At 34.6% G+C, this 17,486-nt stretch overlaps 2 protein-coding genes across 9 annotated transcripts; both read right to left on the minus strand.

The window, feature by feature from the left end:
- Positions 1-3,659: 3,659 nt before the first annotated feature.
- Positions 3,660-8,156, minus strand: LOC113710744 (G-type lectin S-receptor-like serine/threonine-protein kinase At1g11300). 5 transcript variants are annotated; one of them, XR_011821463.1, is made up of 9 exons: positions 6,809-8,153; positions 6,439-6,546; positions 6,148-6,338; positions 5,845-6,055; positions 5,452-5,689; positions 5,141-5,291; positions 4,898-5,036; positions 4,660-4,746; positions 3,660-3,835 (listed from the first exon to the last, which is right to left on the minus strand). XR_011821463.1 is itself a non-coding variant. In XM_072066211.1 (9 exons), the coding sequence occupies exons 1-9, from the start codon at positions 8,085-8,087 to the stop codon at positions 3,774-3,776; spliced, it is 2,514 nt and encodes an 837-aa protein (XP_071922312.1). In that variant the 5' UTR covers positions 8,088-8,155; the 3' UTR covers positions 3,660-3,773. The 5 variants fall into 5 exon arrangements, 4 of the variants coding, with proteins under 4 accessions (XP_071922312.1, XP_071922313.1, XP_071922314.1 ...); XM_072066211.1 differs by having other exon boundaries at positions 4,587-4,721; positions 6,809-8,155; XM_072066212.1 differs by having other exon boundaries at positions 4,660-4,721; positions 6,809-8,154.
- Positions 8,157-11,721: 3,565 nt separating this feature from the next.
- Positions 11,722-16,291, minus strand: LOC113710395 (G-type lectin S-receptor-like serine/threonine-protein kinase At1g11300). 4 transcript variants are annotated; one of them, XM_027233368.2, is made up of 9 exons: positions 14,880-16,291; positions 14,485-14,592; positions 14,199-14,389; positions 13,896-14,106; positions 13,503-13,740; positions 13,217-13,367; positions 12,882-13,112; positions 12,731-12,792; positions 11,722-11,897 (listed from the first exon to the last, which is right to left on the minus strand). In XM_027233368.2, the coding sequence occupies exons 1-8, from the start codon at positions 16,171-16,173 to the stop codon at positions 12,754-12,756; spliced, it is 2,463 nt and encodes an 820-aa protein (XP_027089169.1). In that variant the 5' UTR covers positions 16,174-16,291; the 3' UTR covers positions 11,722-11,897; positions 12,731-12,753. The 4 variants fall into 4 exon arrangements, 3 of the variants coding, with proteins under 3 accessions (XP_027089169.1, XP_071922316.1, XP_027089168.1); XR_003452860.2 differs by having other exon boundaries at positions 12,731-13,112; XM_072066215.1 differs by lacking the exon at positions 12,731-12,792.
- Between the last annotated feature and the right edge of the window lie 1,195 nt (positions 16,292-17,486).

Here is a 17,486-nt window from a genome sequence, read left to right on the forward strand (position 1 = left end):
CTTTAATTCAAATCATGAGGGGATTATATATAGTTTTTGAAATCGTAGGGAGGTTATATAAAAAAATGTTAAATCACAGGGGGATAAAGTAGAATTTGCCCTAAACTAAACGTTTTTAGAGCTTTGTCAGTATTTGAGGGAGGTAGAGTCAGCTTAATAATATATTGTCCCAGTTGATTGCATTATTACTCTGAATCAAGCTCATCATGCGGCTTAAACTTGAGAGTCGGTTACCATTTGTCCGCCGTCATTATTGAAGCTGACAAGTCAACTCAATAAACTACTAATCTTTAGGTAAAATCCTATAACACAGCAAATTGCTACCGAGACCAACCTTTGGCGCTTGCAGTTGGCTCTGTAAAGCTTTACTATCTGAAACAGTATCTCCAATAAAAGCATTAGAAACTGTAACAGCGGATAGAAATGTTTGGAAAAAAGGATGACAAGTCATTCACCTGGCTTGGAAAAGAGGATAGAAATGTTTGGTATAATTAATTTTACGGAAAGATAAAACATTCTTCTACTGTTTCAAAGTAGCATATTTGACCTGAAACCTGAAATTAAGCCCAGTAGTTTGCGCATCAGCATTTTCATTTCTTTTTCTTTTTTTTTTTTGGAATAAACAGAATCGAACCTAAGACAAATCAAACACATTAACTACCGGATGTTCTACAAGATTTGACTACAATTTTTATACTTTTAATCCAAAAACCTGAACGTTTCAATGTTTTCATTCAGCTTGTTTCTAGAACTCCATAGAGAAAATTTATGCCAGACGCGGCTTCTCAAACTGATAGTTAGTTACTCTGTCTGAACTACAAAGCATCCCATTCTTCCTTCTTTTTTTTTTTTTAAAACTAATCCATCCTCTGCAGTGTGGTGGTTTGCTTTTATCTCATCAGGTAACCAAATTACTGTCAGAGGTTGTGTCCACGCACTAAAAGCTGTGGTATATGATCATGTTAGCATACTAAATCAAGACTCAAACATAGAAATTTTTATATTATTATTTAACAGTGTCAAGTTACGGTCTTAGTAATTTTATTTGAATCCAGTTACGATATTATTGTTATTGCGATTTGTCGAGAAGATTAAAATTTAATAACATTATTATTATGGTGTATGGTTAATATGTTATCATTAGCATTATTCCTCTTCTCTCATATATATTGTGTAAATTGCCTCCTCATCTACATTAGTTTTTGTGAAATTTATCTCCTATAATTTTTGGGTGAAATCTTTTTGAGTTCTACAAATCATTTGCTGCAAAAATAACAATAGTTAAAAGAACGAACCATTTCTTTACGAAAGGTCATATGTTCGAATTTCGTACTCGATGTAAAAATGATTATCAATAATCTATGATTCCAAAAACATGCTCTGATTTATGGTGGTGATTAGAGTCGAACCCATTATAACTTTTATTAGCAAAAAAAAAGGACAAAAGTTGGAGGCTTGGGAAAAGAAATCCCTTTTGCCTATAATATCATGTATGCTCTAATTCATGGTGGTGATCAAAATTGAACTCATTCAAACTTTTATTTAAAAAAAAAATGTTGAAGGCTTGGGAAAAGAAAGCCCTTTTGCATATAGCGTCCTGAAGACTATTTGATGAACCCAATGGTGACAACTAAGTTGCAATTTTAATTCTTTCAGCTCGGTGTCTTTGTCATGGATAAATTACACTTTACCCCCCTATAGTTTAGTATTTGTTTACATGGCCCTCCTATGGTTTCAAAAGTTATACATAATCTCCTCATGGTTTAGATTAAGATATCAGAGTGACGAAAATTGCAATTCACAACGGAGTCAACTAAATGTCAAAAATACATTTATGTAAAGTTGAAAATTATTTATTAACCACCGGGGGTTATAGATATTTATTGAAAATTATAAAGGAGATATATAGTAAAGCACTAAATCATAAGGGGTATATATGGTAAAACACTAAATCAAAAGAGAATTATATGGTAAAATAAAAAACCATATAAGGTTTGAGTGTCATACATATTCTATTTATATATTTTGGTTACTTCAATTATTTAGTTTTTAAACAAAGGTAACTTCGATATTCTCATAGGTTCCATAACGGATGATTATTTCCGTCAGTTTGACACTTTAATCCAAATTATGAGATGGTTATATATAGCTTTTAAACTATATGGGGTTATATAAAAATTAGTTATATCACAGGAAGTAAAGTGTAATTTGCTCCTTTGTCATTGAACATCCACTTTTAAATCCCTGTATAAAAAAGAGATTGATCTCGAAGATTGAGGAATGAACGAATGTTTTATATCTTTCTCTTCTTCTTTTCCATCGACTTTAGTATACCACTTAAAATTAAGTATTCCAAGATTGTACTATGTAACTACTCCATCTATCTTTGTGATGTAAACCAATGAGCAGATTCGGACCAGTTGGCAAACCAATGAGCCGATTATCAGCTGGGTTGGATATCTTATTATTCTTCAGTTCTCGATTGAAAATTATGTTTATTCTAATTAGTCTATTATAATTGATGATTGAAGTTACATATTATGTCCAGTTATGCCTAAGTTACCATCATGCCTTTTAATTAGAGTTAAACGCATCTCATTTCAGTTGTGGCACTAACCAAGAAAAAAAAAATTCCAATTGATTACATATCAATAATAAATGTGATTAGAATTAAAACAGCCAATAAAAAATATATTCACTAACCCTTGCTCTTATCTCAAATCATTATATGTAAAAAATTATCTTCAATTTTTGTTGGTTTTATGCACTGGCTAGACACATCATAGAAAATTTCTGTCTTACTATTACAACTTGCAACCCCGGTAAAATATATAGTAATTTAGCTTAGATACGATAACCTTCCATCTTTGAGTTTCTGTAATCTCCGAGTTTTTGTAAATTGTAATTATACAATGCATAGTAAACGTTTAATTTCTTTTTTACGTAATCAACATTTTGTGCGGCTCACAATTGATTAATTTTGTTCATCATAATTTCTTAGCCAATGTTATGCCCACAATCAAAACTCTACAAAATTACTGAAGTCCAAAAAGTTCAACATACTAGCCATTAAGATCCTAGACATTGAAGACTTTATTAATCCTGCAAAACATGTTTCACAACTAGAAATTGTGACTAGTCAATGATAGTCAAAAAAGGGTCTAAACAGTCACAAAAACTTTTTGTAACCACATTGTGACATGTATATGAAAGTCACGGATTTAATAGTCACAAAATTTTTTATGACTTGTATATGAAAGTCACATTATCAATTGTGACTTGTAAGAATACCTTTTATGACTTGTATTTTGAGTGTAATAAAAAGTCAAAAAAAATAGGATTTATTTGTGACATGCAAATAATAGTCACAAAAGATCTTTTGTGTCATGTTTTGCTGGTCACAAGTGCTATTGGGACCCACTAGTTAAATTAGACCCCAATAGCCTTGTGGCTAGCGGACTTGCGAGTCACAAAAACATCTTCTTTTTTCCTTTTTTCTTTTTTCTCTTTTCTTTCTATTTTTATTTCTTTTGTTTTTTTTTTTGGAAGGCCAAAACTTAAAAGAAATCCATTCGCAAGCCTCTTTAGTTGATGTCCATCAAGAACTAAGAAAAAGAAATAAATTCATTTATAGCAAATTAACTAGCTACTCCTTCGAGTATTAATGAATGAAACCTTCCATTAGTTAACATACTAATCGAGTCTCGCAGTATACACTAATGTTCATCAAAATTACAATATCACATATACAAATAGGCAGTACCATCTGAACTTCATAGAGAATGGCTCGAGCCATACGAAAACCTTCTAAGAGCCAAGAAATGATATCCTAAACCTGCAAAATGAAACACATTCAAAAAAGGAATTACATCCCGAACATGAACTTTCCATAACAAAAACCAATGATCCCTAAAGTGAGTAATCAGTTTGACCATAGCACCAAGATGATCTTCAATTTACAACATGGTCAATCAGTTTAAGCTTACGATTTTAGTGCTACTAGTATTTTTCAGACTCCATTTATGTGTGTCAAAGGAAAATAGGACATTGATAAATAGATAATCAAATTTAAAAGTGGTTACTTGTTTAATGTTATTTTACCAGTCTTCTGTACATCAACGAATTGAAATACCTACAAGCCAGTAACACTTTAGATTCTTTCAAACAAAGCAAATAAGTAAAGGTGAACTTCTCAAGTAATTAGCATTATTGGATTCCATATTCAAGCTTAGTGGTTCTAAGTGATACATGGTCAAAAGTCATGCATGAAAATTCGTATATAGATAAAGAAATATGAACATAAAAATTTCCTAAAATTGAGTTATCTGTCGACTAGGAAAAGTACTAAAAATCCAATCTAGAACCATGGGTAAGACATTGACATCCAAATACATCATCCAGAAACTAATTGGTTTTCTGCAAATAATCCAAATTGTGCGTTGAAATCTGCTCTTATCTCTGAGAAAATAATTTCAGATGCATAAAGTCAGCCTAAGAAACAGAGACTAGAAGAAAGTATTCATAGGAGAGACTATTGCTAAAACTGTTCATGATAGCAAGTAAATAGTTATTTATATACTTTATACCCAGTAAGCTGTCAAATATACGGTCAGACTGAGATGCATAAACATAACCAAGCAGCTGATTGTATGCTGATACCTCCAAAGCAAACTGATGTTGTGCTACATCCATCTTGTTGAATGCATTACTAGTACTGCATGCTGTGAAGTGGATTCTGTTATCGGCCTTCAACAATCGTTACAGTGACATTGTTATAGAACCCTTTGCGAAGAAGAATCACTTTCTGAAGATCCTAATCTTCTTGAATATGCCGGTAATTTGGGAAGAGGGAGATTTGAAATTTCACTGTTAAGCATGGATAGAACAGAAGAGATACCTGGCCTATCTTTTGCAAATTCTTGCACGCACAATAGCCCTGCATGGACGTATCTCAAGACCTCTTTTTCGATACCCGGGACAAAGATAGCTGCATCTATCAGTTTAACTGCTTCTTTTTCATTCCACAATTTCCAGGCCTGAGGAAGCAAAATGAAACAGTGAATTTAATTTGCTTTACGCAAGAATGGGATAAGGAACTTTGCCCTTATGATACTCTTCATAGTCGAAGGTATTATCTTACATATCCAAGTAGACTCAGCTCATTCTCGAGATAATAGAAGTTACTATTTCTCCTTCCTGTCACAATCTCTAATAGCAGCACCCCAAAGCTGTAGACGTCTGATTTTTCTGAAAATATGCCTTCCATTGCATATTCGGGGGCAATGTAGCCACTTACGTTCATCACCATACATACATACATACATACATACATATATATATATATGCAAAAGAGTAAAAAATTACTTTGAGTTATGAGGACTGCAAGGGGAAGAAAAACAGTTTAGACATGATGAACTGATTGAATTAAACAAGAGAGCGACATATACTCACTATGTACCCACAACCCTCCTTGTATTGGCTTGATCTTCATTGCCTCCGAAAATTCTTGCCAAGCCAAAATCTGATATCTTGGGTCTCAACTCTTCATCTAAGAGAATATTGCTTGCCTTTAGATCTCTATGAATGATTTTTAATCTTGAATCTCTGTGAAGGTAAAGGAGGCCTCTGCCTATCCCATCAACGATGGTGACGCGTTTTTTCCAATCGAGTACACTTGGCTTATCAGAATCTGAAAGAGCAATAATGACGTAGATCAATATGACTCAGCATAAGGTATTACGGAAAATTTCCTGTGCCATATAGTGCTGCTAGTCGAAAAACCTGGTTTTTTGGAACTGAAGAAAAAAAAAAAAAAAAAAAGTGCTGCGATGTTCATCAACAAACCAAATAGATGGAAGTCCAGGCTTTTGTTTGGCATGTATTCATAGACTAGCATTTTCTCTTCTCTTTCAGCACAGCAGCCAATGAGTCTAACAAGGTTCCGGTGCTGGAGTTTAGAAATGACCACAACTTCATTCATAAACTCCTCAATGCCTTGGCCAGAAGTGTTGGAAAGCCTTTTCACTGCAATTTCCTGGCCATCTAACAGCTTTCCCTGCAGATGCAATGATAATTAAGTTCCAATCCTAGCAAACAACTCATGTAGTTCTTGAAGCAGCGTGGAATACCATGAGGAGCTTACATTACCTTGTAGACTTGACCAAAACCACCTTTGCCCAGCTCATTGCATTGTTCAAAGATATCTGTTGCTTTAGCTAGTGTTTCATAAGTATACAGAGGTAGCTCTTCTAACTTGGCTCGGTCCCCAGTTTTGTTGACCATGTTTTCCACATTATACGTAGGTTCAAACGAAGACACCTGATCATCTTGGTCTTTACCTGTTTATGAGCAGGTGGTAGGTGAATGCATGAATATAAATCACAACACACGAGAAATTAATTAAGCACAGTTTGAGCATATTAAAGTAAGTAATCTCACCTTTGTGCTTAGTCCACCATTTCCAACAAAAATATAGAGAGACGGCAATAAATAAAGGTGCTGCTATTGCTGAGGTTGCAATGACTGCTTTCATGTCCCTTTTCTTGCCTATAAATGTCAAAGTTTCAAAGCATCTTCAGAAAGCTACTATCGAGAAAGAACTAGCCAAATGCAATTCTATGTCATTTTGACTTTCTTGTAGAATCTATAGAAAAAATGTAAAAAGAAGTGAAGGGGATTTGATAACTTAGTTACGTTCCAAAATATAGCGTTGATCGAATTCAAATCCTATTTGAATGCGGAAGCAGAAAGTAAAATGCTACATTAAGAGTACAGAGTTACTAAAACATTGTAATAAGAAGTGTCTTACCAAGTTCAGAATAAGGCACACGTATGTATAAATCTGCCCCGTCAGAAGAGGAAAACTGCTGTATATCAATTAAGCTTCCCTTCCAGTGCATACAGCCAATGCCCGGATAAGAGGCATAAGCTAAACAGGAGCAATTATTTGAGCACTGAGTACCACATTCGTCTTCTGAAGTTGCTACCCATTCAGCCAAATCTGGAACTTTAGTGTTTGGGAGCTTCAAGAATCCATCTTGTTTGCCCTCAGAACGAACAGAATTATTTCTCTCACATTGCAGCATTGCCCTTCTTGTGCAACCACTAGTCCAGTTTCCTCCTTCCCATTCCACCTTATCTCTAGGCTCAAAACCTTGCAAACATGTACAAATAGGTGAACCATGGGGTTTGCAGCTTCCAAAAGGTCCACATATGCCATAGACATCACATTGACTTCCTTGGCTTGACCATGTAACCTCCCAATCCCCTTTTCTATCTGATAAAACTTTCTGCAGTATAGACCCTGAGGAACTCAATTCAAGGTACAACAAACCACTATCACTTGAATACGTGAAGGTAGCAGACACCAATCCTGTATCATCCGTTACCAGGTTAAAACCATTTAGATAGACTGGATCCATGGCAGAAACTCCAATAAAGGCACTGCTGTTCCATGGACCACTGCGCCAATAAGGTTTATTGTCGTTCCAAATGAAGAGTTGTGGAGTTTGCTGGGGTTCAATACCTAGGGAGAAACTTCCGATAGATGGATCAGAAGCATTTCTCCAAGAGGTCAATCGGATTTTCTGGCCTTTCGTACTTGAACTTAATCTCATCCGCCGGAGATATGAGTCTGTCGGAATCTGAAAACTTTCCCACAGAGTTCTTCCACTGGGATTGTCTGTCAAAACCAAGTTTCCAGTATCCAAGAGTTGTGCAGTAGAATTTGCCACAGAATTTGAAACGTTAGATGACCATAGTATCTCCTTCTGCCCATTCAAGACCACAAGATTGCCGTCTCCTGAGATTGTCAGAGTTCCTGATGAATCATTTAATGGTCTGTCTCTATTAGCCACCCATACTACTGCAACTGCAGGAACATTGAACATGATTCCAACATATCGACCACTACTATTTGCAGGACTGAAAAATCCTAATTTGAAAGTCTGGTTTGAAGAAACTATAGTTTCGGAGTCCTGCAGAGGCTGAGTGATTGTTATATAATCCACCGCTGTACAAGCTTCTAAACAGAAGCAAGCAAGTAGTAGAAAAAGGGATCCCCTTATTGGTGATTGAGAAGTTTTCATTGATGATGAACAATCTTACAATCTAACTCCATTTCATTCCCTCCACAAATTTTTTATATCTGGGAATCTAATACGGCAATACAAGATATTTGCATTCTTCCTAGATATTTAGACCAAGTCATGCCATAAGAAAATTAAACCCATCGTGGCTCTTGTCATATTCATGAAGCCATCATGCATGATGAAATCATGTGTTTGATTATGATAAACTAAGGGCAAATTACATTTTATCCTCCGTGATTTAGCATTTTTTACATAATTCCCCTATAGTTTCAAAAGCTATAGATAACTCCCTCATGGTTTGGATTAAAGTGTCAAAATAACAGAAATAGTCATTTGTAACGAAACTTCTAAAAATATCAAAATTATCCTTATAAATACATGACACACTAATCCCCTTATGGTTTTCAAAATATACACCTAACCTCCCTTGATTAATAAATAATTTTCAACTTTACATAAGAGTATTTTTGACATTTTAGGTGACTCATTTACGAATGATCATTTCCATCATTTTGACACTTTAATCTAAACTATAAGGGAGTTATATATAACTTTTTGAAGTCATAGGGGGTGACGTAAAAAATACTAAATTACAGGGGGTAAAGTAAAATTTGCCCTAAACAAGACTTTTTTAGAGTCAGCTTAATAATATATCGTCCCGGTTGACTGCACCATTACTCTGAATCAAGCCCACCATGCGGCTTAAACTTGTGAGTCAATTACCAGTTGTCCGCCGTCATTATTGAAGCTTACAAGTCAACTCAATAAACTAATCTTTAGGTAAAATCCTATAACGCAGCAAATTGCTACCGAGACCAACCTTTGGCGCGTGTAGCTGCAACTTGCAGTTGGCTCTATAAACCTTTACCAGCTGAATCAGTATCACCAATAAAAGCATTAGAAACTGTAACAGCGGATAGAAATGTTTGGTATAATTAATTTTACGGACAGATAAAACATTCTTCTACTGTTTCAAAGTAGCATATTTGACCTGAAACCTGAAATTAAGCCCAGGAGTTTGCGCATCAGCATTTTCATTTTTTTTTTTTTTTTTGGAATAAACAGAATCGAACCTAAGACAAATCAAACACATTAACTACCGGATGTTCTAGAAGATTTGACTACTATTTTTTTTACTTTTAATCCAAAAATCTGCAAAAATAGAAATTTTTATATTATTATTTAACAGTCTCAAGTTACGGTCTTAGTAATTTTATTTGAATTCAGTTATGATATTATTGTTATTGTGATTTGTCAAGAAGATTAAAATTTAATTACATTATTATTATGGTGTATGGTTAATGTATTATCATTAGTATTATTCCTCTTCCCTCATATATATTGTGTAAATTGCCTCCTCATCTACATTAGTTTTTTGTGAAATTTATCTCTTATAGTTTTTGGGTGAAATCTTTTTGACTTCTACAGATCATTTGCTGCAAAAATAACAATAGTTAAATGAACAAACCATTTCTTTACGACTCGATGTAAAAATGATTATCAATAATCTATGATTCCAAAAACATGCTCTGATCTTTGGTGGTGATTAGAGTCGAACCCATTATAACTTTTATTAGCAAAAAAAGGGCAAATGTAGGAGGCTTGGGAAAAGAAATCCCTTTTGCCTATAATATCATGTATGCTCTGATTTATGGTGGTGATCAGAGTTGGAACTCATTCAAACTTTTATTTTAAAAAAAAATGTTGAAGGCTTGGGAAAAGAAAGCCCTTTTGCCTATAGTGTCCTGTAGACTAACCCAATGGTGACAACTAAGTTGCAATTTTAATTCTTTCAGCTTGGTGTCTTTGTCATGGGTAAATTACACTTTACCCCCTTGTAGTTTAGTATTTGTTTACATAGCCCTCCTATAATTTTAAAAGTTATACATAATCTCCTTATGATTTAGATTAAGATATCAGAGTGACGAAAATTGCAATTCATAACGGAATCAACTAAATGTCAAAAATACATTTATGTAAAGTTGAAATTTATTTATTAACAACGGGAGTTATATATATTTATTGAAAATTATAAGGGAGATATATAGTAAAGCACTAAATCATAAGAAAGTTATATAGTAAAGCACTAAATCATAAGAGAGTTATATGGTAAAATAGAAAACCATATAAGATTTGAGTGTCATACATATTATATTTATATATTTTAATTACTTCAGTCATTTAGTTTTTAAATAAAGGTAATTTTGATATTCTCATAGGTTCCATAACGGATGATTATTTCCGTCAGTTTGACACTTTAATCCAAATTATGAGAGGGTTATATATAGTTTTTAAAACTATATGAGGTTATGTAAAAATTAATTATACCACAGGAGCTAAAGTGTAATTTGCTCCTTCGTCATTGAACATCCACTTTTAAATCCCAGTATAAAAGAGAGATTGATCTCGAAGATTGAGGAATGAATCCCACTTTTAAAATAATTGATGATTGAAGTTACATATTATGTCCAGTTATGCCTAAGTTACCATCATGCCTTTTAATTAGAGTTAAACGCATCTCATTTCAGTTGTGACACTAACCAAGAAAAAAAAATTCCAATTGATTACATATCAATAATAAATGTGATTAGAATTAAAACTGCCAATATAAAAATATATTCACTAACCCTTGCTCTTATCTCAAATCATTATATGTAAAAATTATCTTCAATTATTGTGGTGTCCCTTTTTTATTTAATGATAACTGAAGTTAACTACGTATATCATATATATTGGTTTAGAAGAAAATACGAAGTTAATGACTAGACAAAAGATCATAGATAGCTAATAAAAAGACAAAAAGTTAATTTATTTTTTGTTGGTTTTATGCACTAGCTAGACACATCATAGAAAATTTCTGTAACCTTCCATCTTTGAGTTTTTGTAATTATACAATGCATAGTAAATGTTTAATTTCTTCTTTATGTAATGAACATTTTGTGCGGCTCACAATTGATTAATTTTGTTCATCATAATTTCTTAGCCAATGTTATGCCCACAATCAAAACTTCACAAAATTTACTGAAGTCCAAAAAGTTCAACATTCTAGCCATTAGGATCCTAGACAATGAAGACTTTATTAATCCTGCAAAACATGTTTCACCGCTGGAAATTATGACTCGTCAATAATAGTCAAAAAAGGGTCTAAACAGTCACAAAAACTTTTTGTAACCACATTGTGACATGTATATGAAAGTCACGGATTTAATAGTCACAAAATTTTTTATGACTTGTATATGAAAGTCACATTATCAATTATGACTTGTAAGAATACCTTTTATGACTTGTATTTTGAATGTAATAAAAAGTTAAAAAAAGTAGGATTTATTTGTGACATGCAAATAATAGTCACAAAAGATCTTTTGTGTCATGTTTTGCTGGTCACAAGTGCTATTGGGACCCACTAGTTAAATTAGACCCCAATAGCCTTGTGGCTAGCGGACTTGCGAGTCACAAAAACATCATCTTTTTTCTTTTTTCTCTTTTCTTTCTATTTTTATTTCTTTTATTTTTTTTGGAAGGCCAAAACTTAAAAGAAATCCATTCACAAGCCTCTTTAGTTGATGTCTATCAAGAAATAAGAAAAAGACATAAATTCATTTATAGCAAATTAACTAGCTACTCCTTCGAGTATTAATGAATGAAACCTTCCATTAGTTAACATACTAATCGAGTCTCGCTGTATACACTAATATTCATCAAAATTACAATATCACATATACAAATAGGCAGTACCATCTCAACTTCATAGAGAATGGCTCGAGTTATACGAAAACGTTCTAAGAGCCAAGAAATGATATCCTAAACCTGCAAAATGAAACACATTCAGAAAAGGAATTACATCCCGAACATGAACTTTCCATAACAAAAACCAATGATCCCTAAAGTGAGTAATCAATTTGACCATAGCACCAAGATGATCTTCAATTTACAACATGGTCAATCAGTTTAAGCTTACGATTTTAGTGCTACTAGTATTTTTCAGACTCCATTTATGTGTATCAAAGGAAAATAGGACATTGATAAATAGATAATCAAATTTAAAAGTGGTTACTTGTTTAATGTTATTTTACCAGTCTTCTGTACATCAACGAATTGAAATACCTACAAGCCAGTAACACTTTAGATTCTTTCAAACAAAGCAAATAAGTAAAGGTGAACTCTCATGTAATTAGCGTTATTGGATTCCATATTCAAGCTTAGTGGTTCTAACTTCTAAGTGATACATGGTCAAAAGTCAAGCATGAAAATTCGTATATAGATAAAGAAATATGAACATAAAAATTTCCTAAAATTGAGTTATCTGTCGAATAGTAAAAGTACTAAAAATCCATTCTAGAACCATGGGTAAGGCATTGACATCCAAATACGTCATCCCGAAACTAATGGTTTTCTGCAAATAATCCAAATTGTGCATTGAAATCTGCTCTTATCTCTGAGAAAATAATTTGAGATGCATAAAGTCAGCCTAAGAAACAGAGACTAGAAGAAAGTATTCATAGGAGAGACTATTGCTAAAACTGTCCATGATAGCAAGTAAACAGTTATTTATATACTTTATACCCAGTAAGCTGTCAAATATATGGTCACCCAGACTGAGATGCATAAATATAACCAAGCAGCTGATTGTATGCTGATACCTCCAAAGCAAACTGATGTTGTGCTACATCCATCTTGTTGAATGCATTACTAGTACTGCATACTGTGAAGTGGATTCTGTTATCGGCCTTCAACAATCGTTACAGTGACATTGTTAATAGAATCAACCCTTTGCGAAGAAGAATCACTTACTGAAGATCCTAATCTTCTTGTATAAGCCGGTAATTTGGGAAGAGGGAGATTTGAAGTTTCACTGTTAAGCATGGATAGAACAGCAGAGATATCTGGCCTATCTTTTGCAAATTCTTGCACGCACAATAGCCCTGCATGGACGTATCTCAAGACCTCTTTTTCGATACCCGGGACAAAGATAGCTGCATCTATCAGTTTAACTGCTTCTTTTTCATTCCACAATTTCCAGGCCTGAGGAAGCAAGATGAAACAGTGAATTTAATTTGCTTTATGCAAGAATGGGATAAGGAACTTTGCCCTTATGATACTCGTCATAGTCGAAGATATTATCTTACATATCCAAGTAGACTCAGCTCATTCTCGTGATAATAGAAGTTACTATTTCTCCTTCCTGTCACAATCTCTAATAGCAGCACCCCAAAGCTGTAGACATCTGACTTTTCTGAAAACATGCCTTCCATTGCATATTCCGGGGCAATGTAGCCACTTACGTTCATCACCATATATATAGGCAAAAAGAGTAAAAAAGTAGTTTGAGTTATGAGGACTACAAGGGGAAGAAAAACAGTTTAGATTTATTATGAACTGATTGAATTAAACAAGAGAGCGAACTGTACTCACTATGTACCCACAACCCTCCTTGTATTGGCTTGATCTTCATTGCCTCCAAAAATTCTTGCCAAGCCAAAATCTGATATCTTGGGTCTCAGCTCTTTATCTAAGAGAATATTGCTTGCCTTTAGATCTCTATGAATGATTTTTAATCTTGAATCTCTGTGAAGGTAAAGGAGGCCTCTGCCAATCCCATCAACGATGGTGACGCGTTTTTTCCAATCAAGTACACTTGGCTTATCAGAATCTGAAAGAGCAATAATGACGTAGATCAATATGACTCAGTATAAGGTATTACGGAAAATTTCCTGTGCCGTATAGTGCTGCTAGTCGAAAAACCTGGTTTTTTGGAACTGAAGAAAAAAAAAAAAAAAAAAAGTGCTGCGATGTTCATCAACAAACCGAATAGATGGAAGTCCAGGCTTTTGTTTGGCATGTATTCATAGACTAGCATTTTCTCTTCTCTTTCAGCACAGCAGCCAATGAGTCTAACAAGGTTCCGGTGCTGGAGTTTAGAAATGACCACAACTTCATTCATAAACTCCTCAATGCCTTGGCCAGAAGTGTTGGAAAGCCTTTTCACTGCAATTTCCTGGCCATCTAACAGCTTTCCCTGCAGATGCAATGATAATTAAGTTCCAATCCTAGCAAACAACTCATTTAGTTCTTGAAGCAGCGTGGAATACCATCAGGAGCTTACTTTACCTTGTAGACTTGACCAAAACCACCTTTGCCCAGCTCATTGCATGGTTCAAAGTTATCTGTTGCTTTAGCTAGTGTTTCATAAGTATACAGAGGTAGCTCTCCTAACTTGGCTCGGTCCCCAGTTTTGTTGACCATGTTTTCCACATTATACGTAGGTTCAAACAAAGACACCTGATCATCTTGGTCTTTACCTATTTATGAGAAGGTGGTAGGTGAATGCATGAATATAAATGACAACACATGAGAAATTAATTAAGCACAGTTTGAGCATATTAAATAATCTCACCTTTGTGCTTAGCCCACCTTTTCCAACAAAAATAAAGAGAGACGGCAATAAATAAAGATGCTGCAACCACTATGACTGCAGTGACTGCTTTCGTATCCTTCTTTTTATCTGTATTTCAAGTGTTGAAAGCATAATCTCAGAATTTTCATACAAGGAATTAAGTAATATGCCCTCATTTTGGTCATTTTGATACCTTTCTGGTAGAAACACAAACAAATTTCATCATAACTTCAAATAGATCCAAAAAAATGTGAAAATTATCAGTTTTGGACTTTTGGATTGATTGCAAATTAAAAAAAAAAAAAAAAAAAACTGGGCACAAATCCTTAGACAAGTATAAGCAATTGATAAGTGAAACACCTAACCATAACAAGAGTATAGAAGATATATCTTACCAAGTTCAGAATAAGGTACGCGTACATACAAGTCTGCCCCATCATAGGAGAAGTGCTGCACATCGATTAGGTTGCCACTCCAGTGCATACATCCTATCCCTTTGTAATATGCATAAGCTGTGCAAGAGCAATTTTTCAAGCAAGAACTACCACATGCTTCTTCTGAGATTACTACCAGCACAAGGAAATCTGGAACTTTCATGTTTGGGAGTCTAACAAATCCATCTTCTTTGGCATCTGTACTGGAAGATTGATTTCTCTCACATTTCAACAATTCCTTTCTTATGCATCCACCACTCCAATGTCCTCTGTTCCATTCCTCTTCATCTCTTGGCTTAAAACCTTGCAAACACGTACAAATTGGTGACTGTAGACGATTGCAGCTTCCAAAAGGTCCACATTTGCCATAAATATCACATTGGCTTTCTAGACTTGACCACGTTACACTCCAATCTCCTTTTCCAATTGAGACCTTTGCCTGTAAACACCCTGAGGAATTCAATGAGTAGTAGAACAGAGCCGGATTATTTACAGAGTTGTAGGTAAAATAAGTAGATCCTGAATTGTCCTCCACCAGATCTAATCGACTCTGATAAGCAGAACTCATGCCAGGTATTCCGATGAACGTATTACCACTCCATGGACCACTGCGCCAGCAAGGTACATTATTCTCCCAAACAAAGAACTGCGGAGGTCGGAAAAGATGAAAGCCTGCAGAGAAATCTCCAATGGAAGGATCAGAAGGGCTTCTCCAGGAAGTTAGTTGGAGCTTCTCTTTTGCACCCGCACTTAATCTCATCTTTGGCACCAAAGAATCAGTAGGAATTTGGAAACTCTCCCACATCGTACTTCCATCTGAGTTGTCTGTCAAGACTAAGTTCCCAGTATCCAAAAGTTTGGCACTTGAGCTTGCCACCGACTTTGAAACATTAGAAGACCATATGGTCTCCCTCTCCCCATTCAAGATTACAAGGTCACCGTCTTCTGCAATTGTCAAAATTCCGGTAGAATCCTTAACAGGTTTGTCCCTGTTAGCCACCCATATAACAGTTGTTCCAGGAATATTGTACATGATTCCAACATAGCGATTACTAGTGTTTGCAGGACTAAAAAAGCCCAACTTGAAGGTTTGCCCGGAGGATACTATAGTTTCATTGTCTTGGACAGGCCTACCGATAGTAATGGTGTCTATGGCAGTACCACAAACTGTTAAACAGGAAGCAAGTACAAGAACAAAAGATTCCCTCATTGAGACTGGAGATTCATTGTTTCTTTTTCTTGTCAGTGCTGCCATCAGAGTTAGGCCAGAGGAAGGTACAGTCCTGGAGGAATTGTGTTAATGTTGGATATGTCAGATTCATTCACTCCCTGAAAGGAGTAAGAAAGTAGGAGAAATAGGGAGTCCAAAATTGTGGCTGCCTGTATCTCTACGATGAGCCTTGAATTAAATGGCTAATCCAATTATTAGACCTCGTGTTTTTTTCCTGCCTTTGACGTTTCTGTCCTGGTCCTCCTGGATGGCTACGTGACTAGTACTTGAGTTACCAGTGGTCTGTTGGCCTAATTGTCTGCTAGATCAGTAACTTGTGGTATCAATTGTCCTTGCTTAGCACATCAAGAATGACTAAACACAGTATGAAATTTTTTTTTTTTTTTTTTGCATCATTTATCAGCTTGCTCAATATGATCTCCCTTGGAACGACTATTAGAAAAAAAAAGTTATAGAAAAATCAGGAAAAAGGGTTTAATCTGCCAAATTGGGGACATAATTGTGTCATGGTAGACAGAGAGGATAGATGTTCTTGCTGGGGCAAGTCATTTAAAGCTCCAAGACAAAAAGTACAGAACAAATTGTAGCATGCATCCATAAAGGCCAAAAAAAATATTGAAAAACATTTCCACGCACTCCCACTCAATTCTAGCTCAAATAATAAATAAATACGAAGATCAGATGTTCCTTCTAGTATTTTATTTTATTCTCATTCTTTTTCTTTATTTGGTTGCTGCCCTACCGGTTACTACTATACTATACTCTTTTCCTTGCTTTGCTTTTGATCTACCAAAGATTAATCCACGTGGCTCGTATATCATCAACTTTAATCACTGAACCTATTCTATTAAAGTTGTAAGCTTATTATAGTACTAAATCACAGGAAGGGCATACTTTTATGGGCAAATTCCACTTTACCCCCTTGTGATTTAGCTTTTTTTTTTACATAACCCCCTTATGGTTTCAAAATCTATACATAACTCCCTCATGGTTTGGATTAAAGTGTCAAAGTGACGGAAATGATCATTCGTAATGGAGTTACCTAAAATGTCAAAAAATACCCTTATGTAAAATTGAAAATTATTTATTGACCAAGGGGGGTTATGTGTATATTTTGAAAACTATAAAGGGGTTATATGGTAAAATATTAAAACATAAGGGGATTATATGGTAAAACATAAAAATCATACGGGGTTAGTGTGTTGTGTATTTATAAGGGTAATTTCGATATTTTTAAAAGTTCCGTTACGAATGATTATTTTCGTCACTTTGATACTTTAATCCAAATCATGAGAGGGTAATATCTAACTTTTGAAATCATTGGGGGTTATATAAAA

The sequence above is a fragment of the Coffea arabica genome, chromosome 9e, assembly GCF_036785885.1.
Source record: "Coffea arabica cultivar ET-39 chromosome 9e, Coffea Arabica ET-39 HiFi, whole genome shotgun sequence".
NCBI lineage: Eukaryota > Viridiplantae > Streptophyta > Magnoliopsida > Gentianales > Rubiaceae > Coffea > Coffea arabica.

Bases quoted from the DNA above. Each gene is read 5' to 3' on its own strand.
- LOC113710395 (XM_027233367.2), bottom strand. From the start codon at position 16,173: ATGGCAGCACTGACAAGAAAAAGAAACAATGAATCTCCAGTCTCAATG. The intron at 14,107-14,198 runs GTAAAGTAAGCT...TTGCATCTGCAG, and splicing joins GTTTTGGTCAAGTCTACAAG to GGAAAGCTGTTAGATGGCCA. The intron at 13,113-13,216 runs GTAAGATAATAT...TTGCTTCCTCAG, and splicing joins AGCTGAGTCTACTTGGATAT to GCCTGGAAATTGTGGAATGA.
- LOC113710744 (XM_072066211.1), bottom strand. From the start codon at position 8,087: ATGAAAACTTCTCAATCACCAATAAGGGGATCCCTTTTTCTACTACTT. The intron at 6,547-6,808 runs GTAAGACACTTC...TGACATTTATAG, and splicing joins TGTGCCTTATTCTGAACTTG to GCAAGAAAAGGGACATGAAA. The intron at 5,037-5,140 runs GTAAGATAATAC...TTGCTTCCTCAG, and splicing joins AGCTGAGTCTACTTGGATAT to GCCTGGAAATTGTGGAATGA.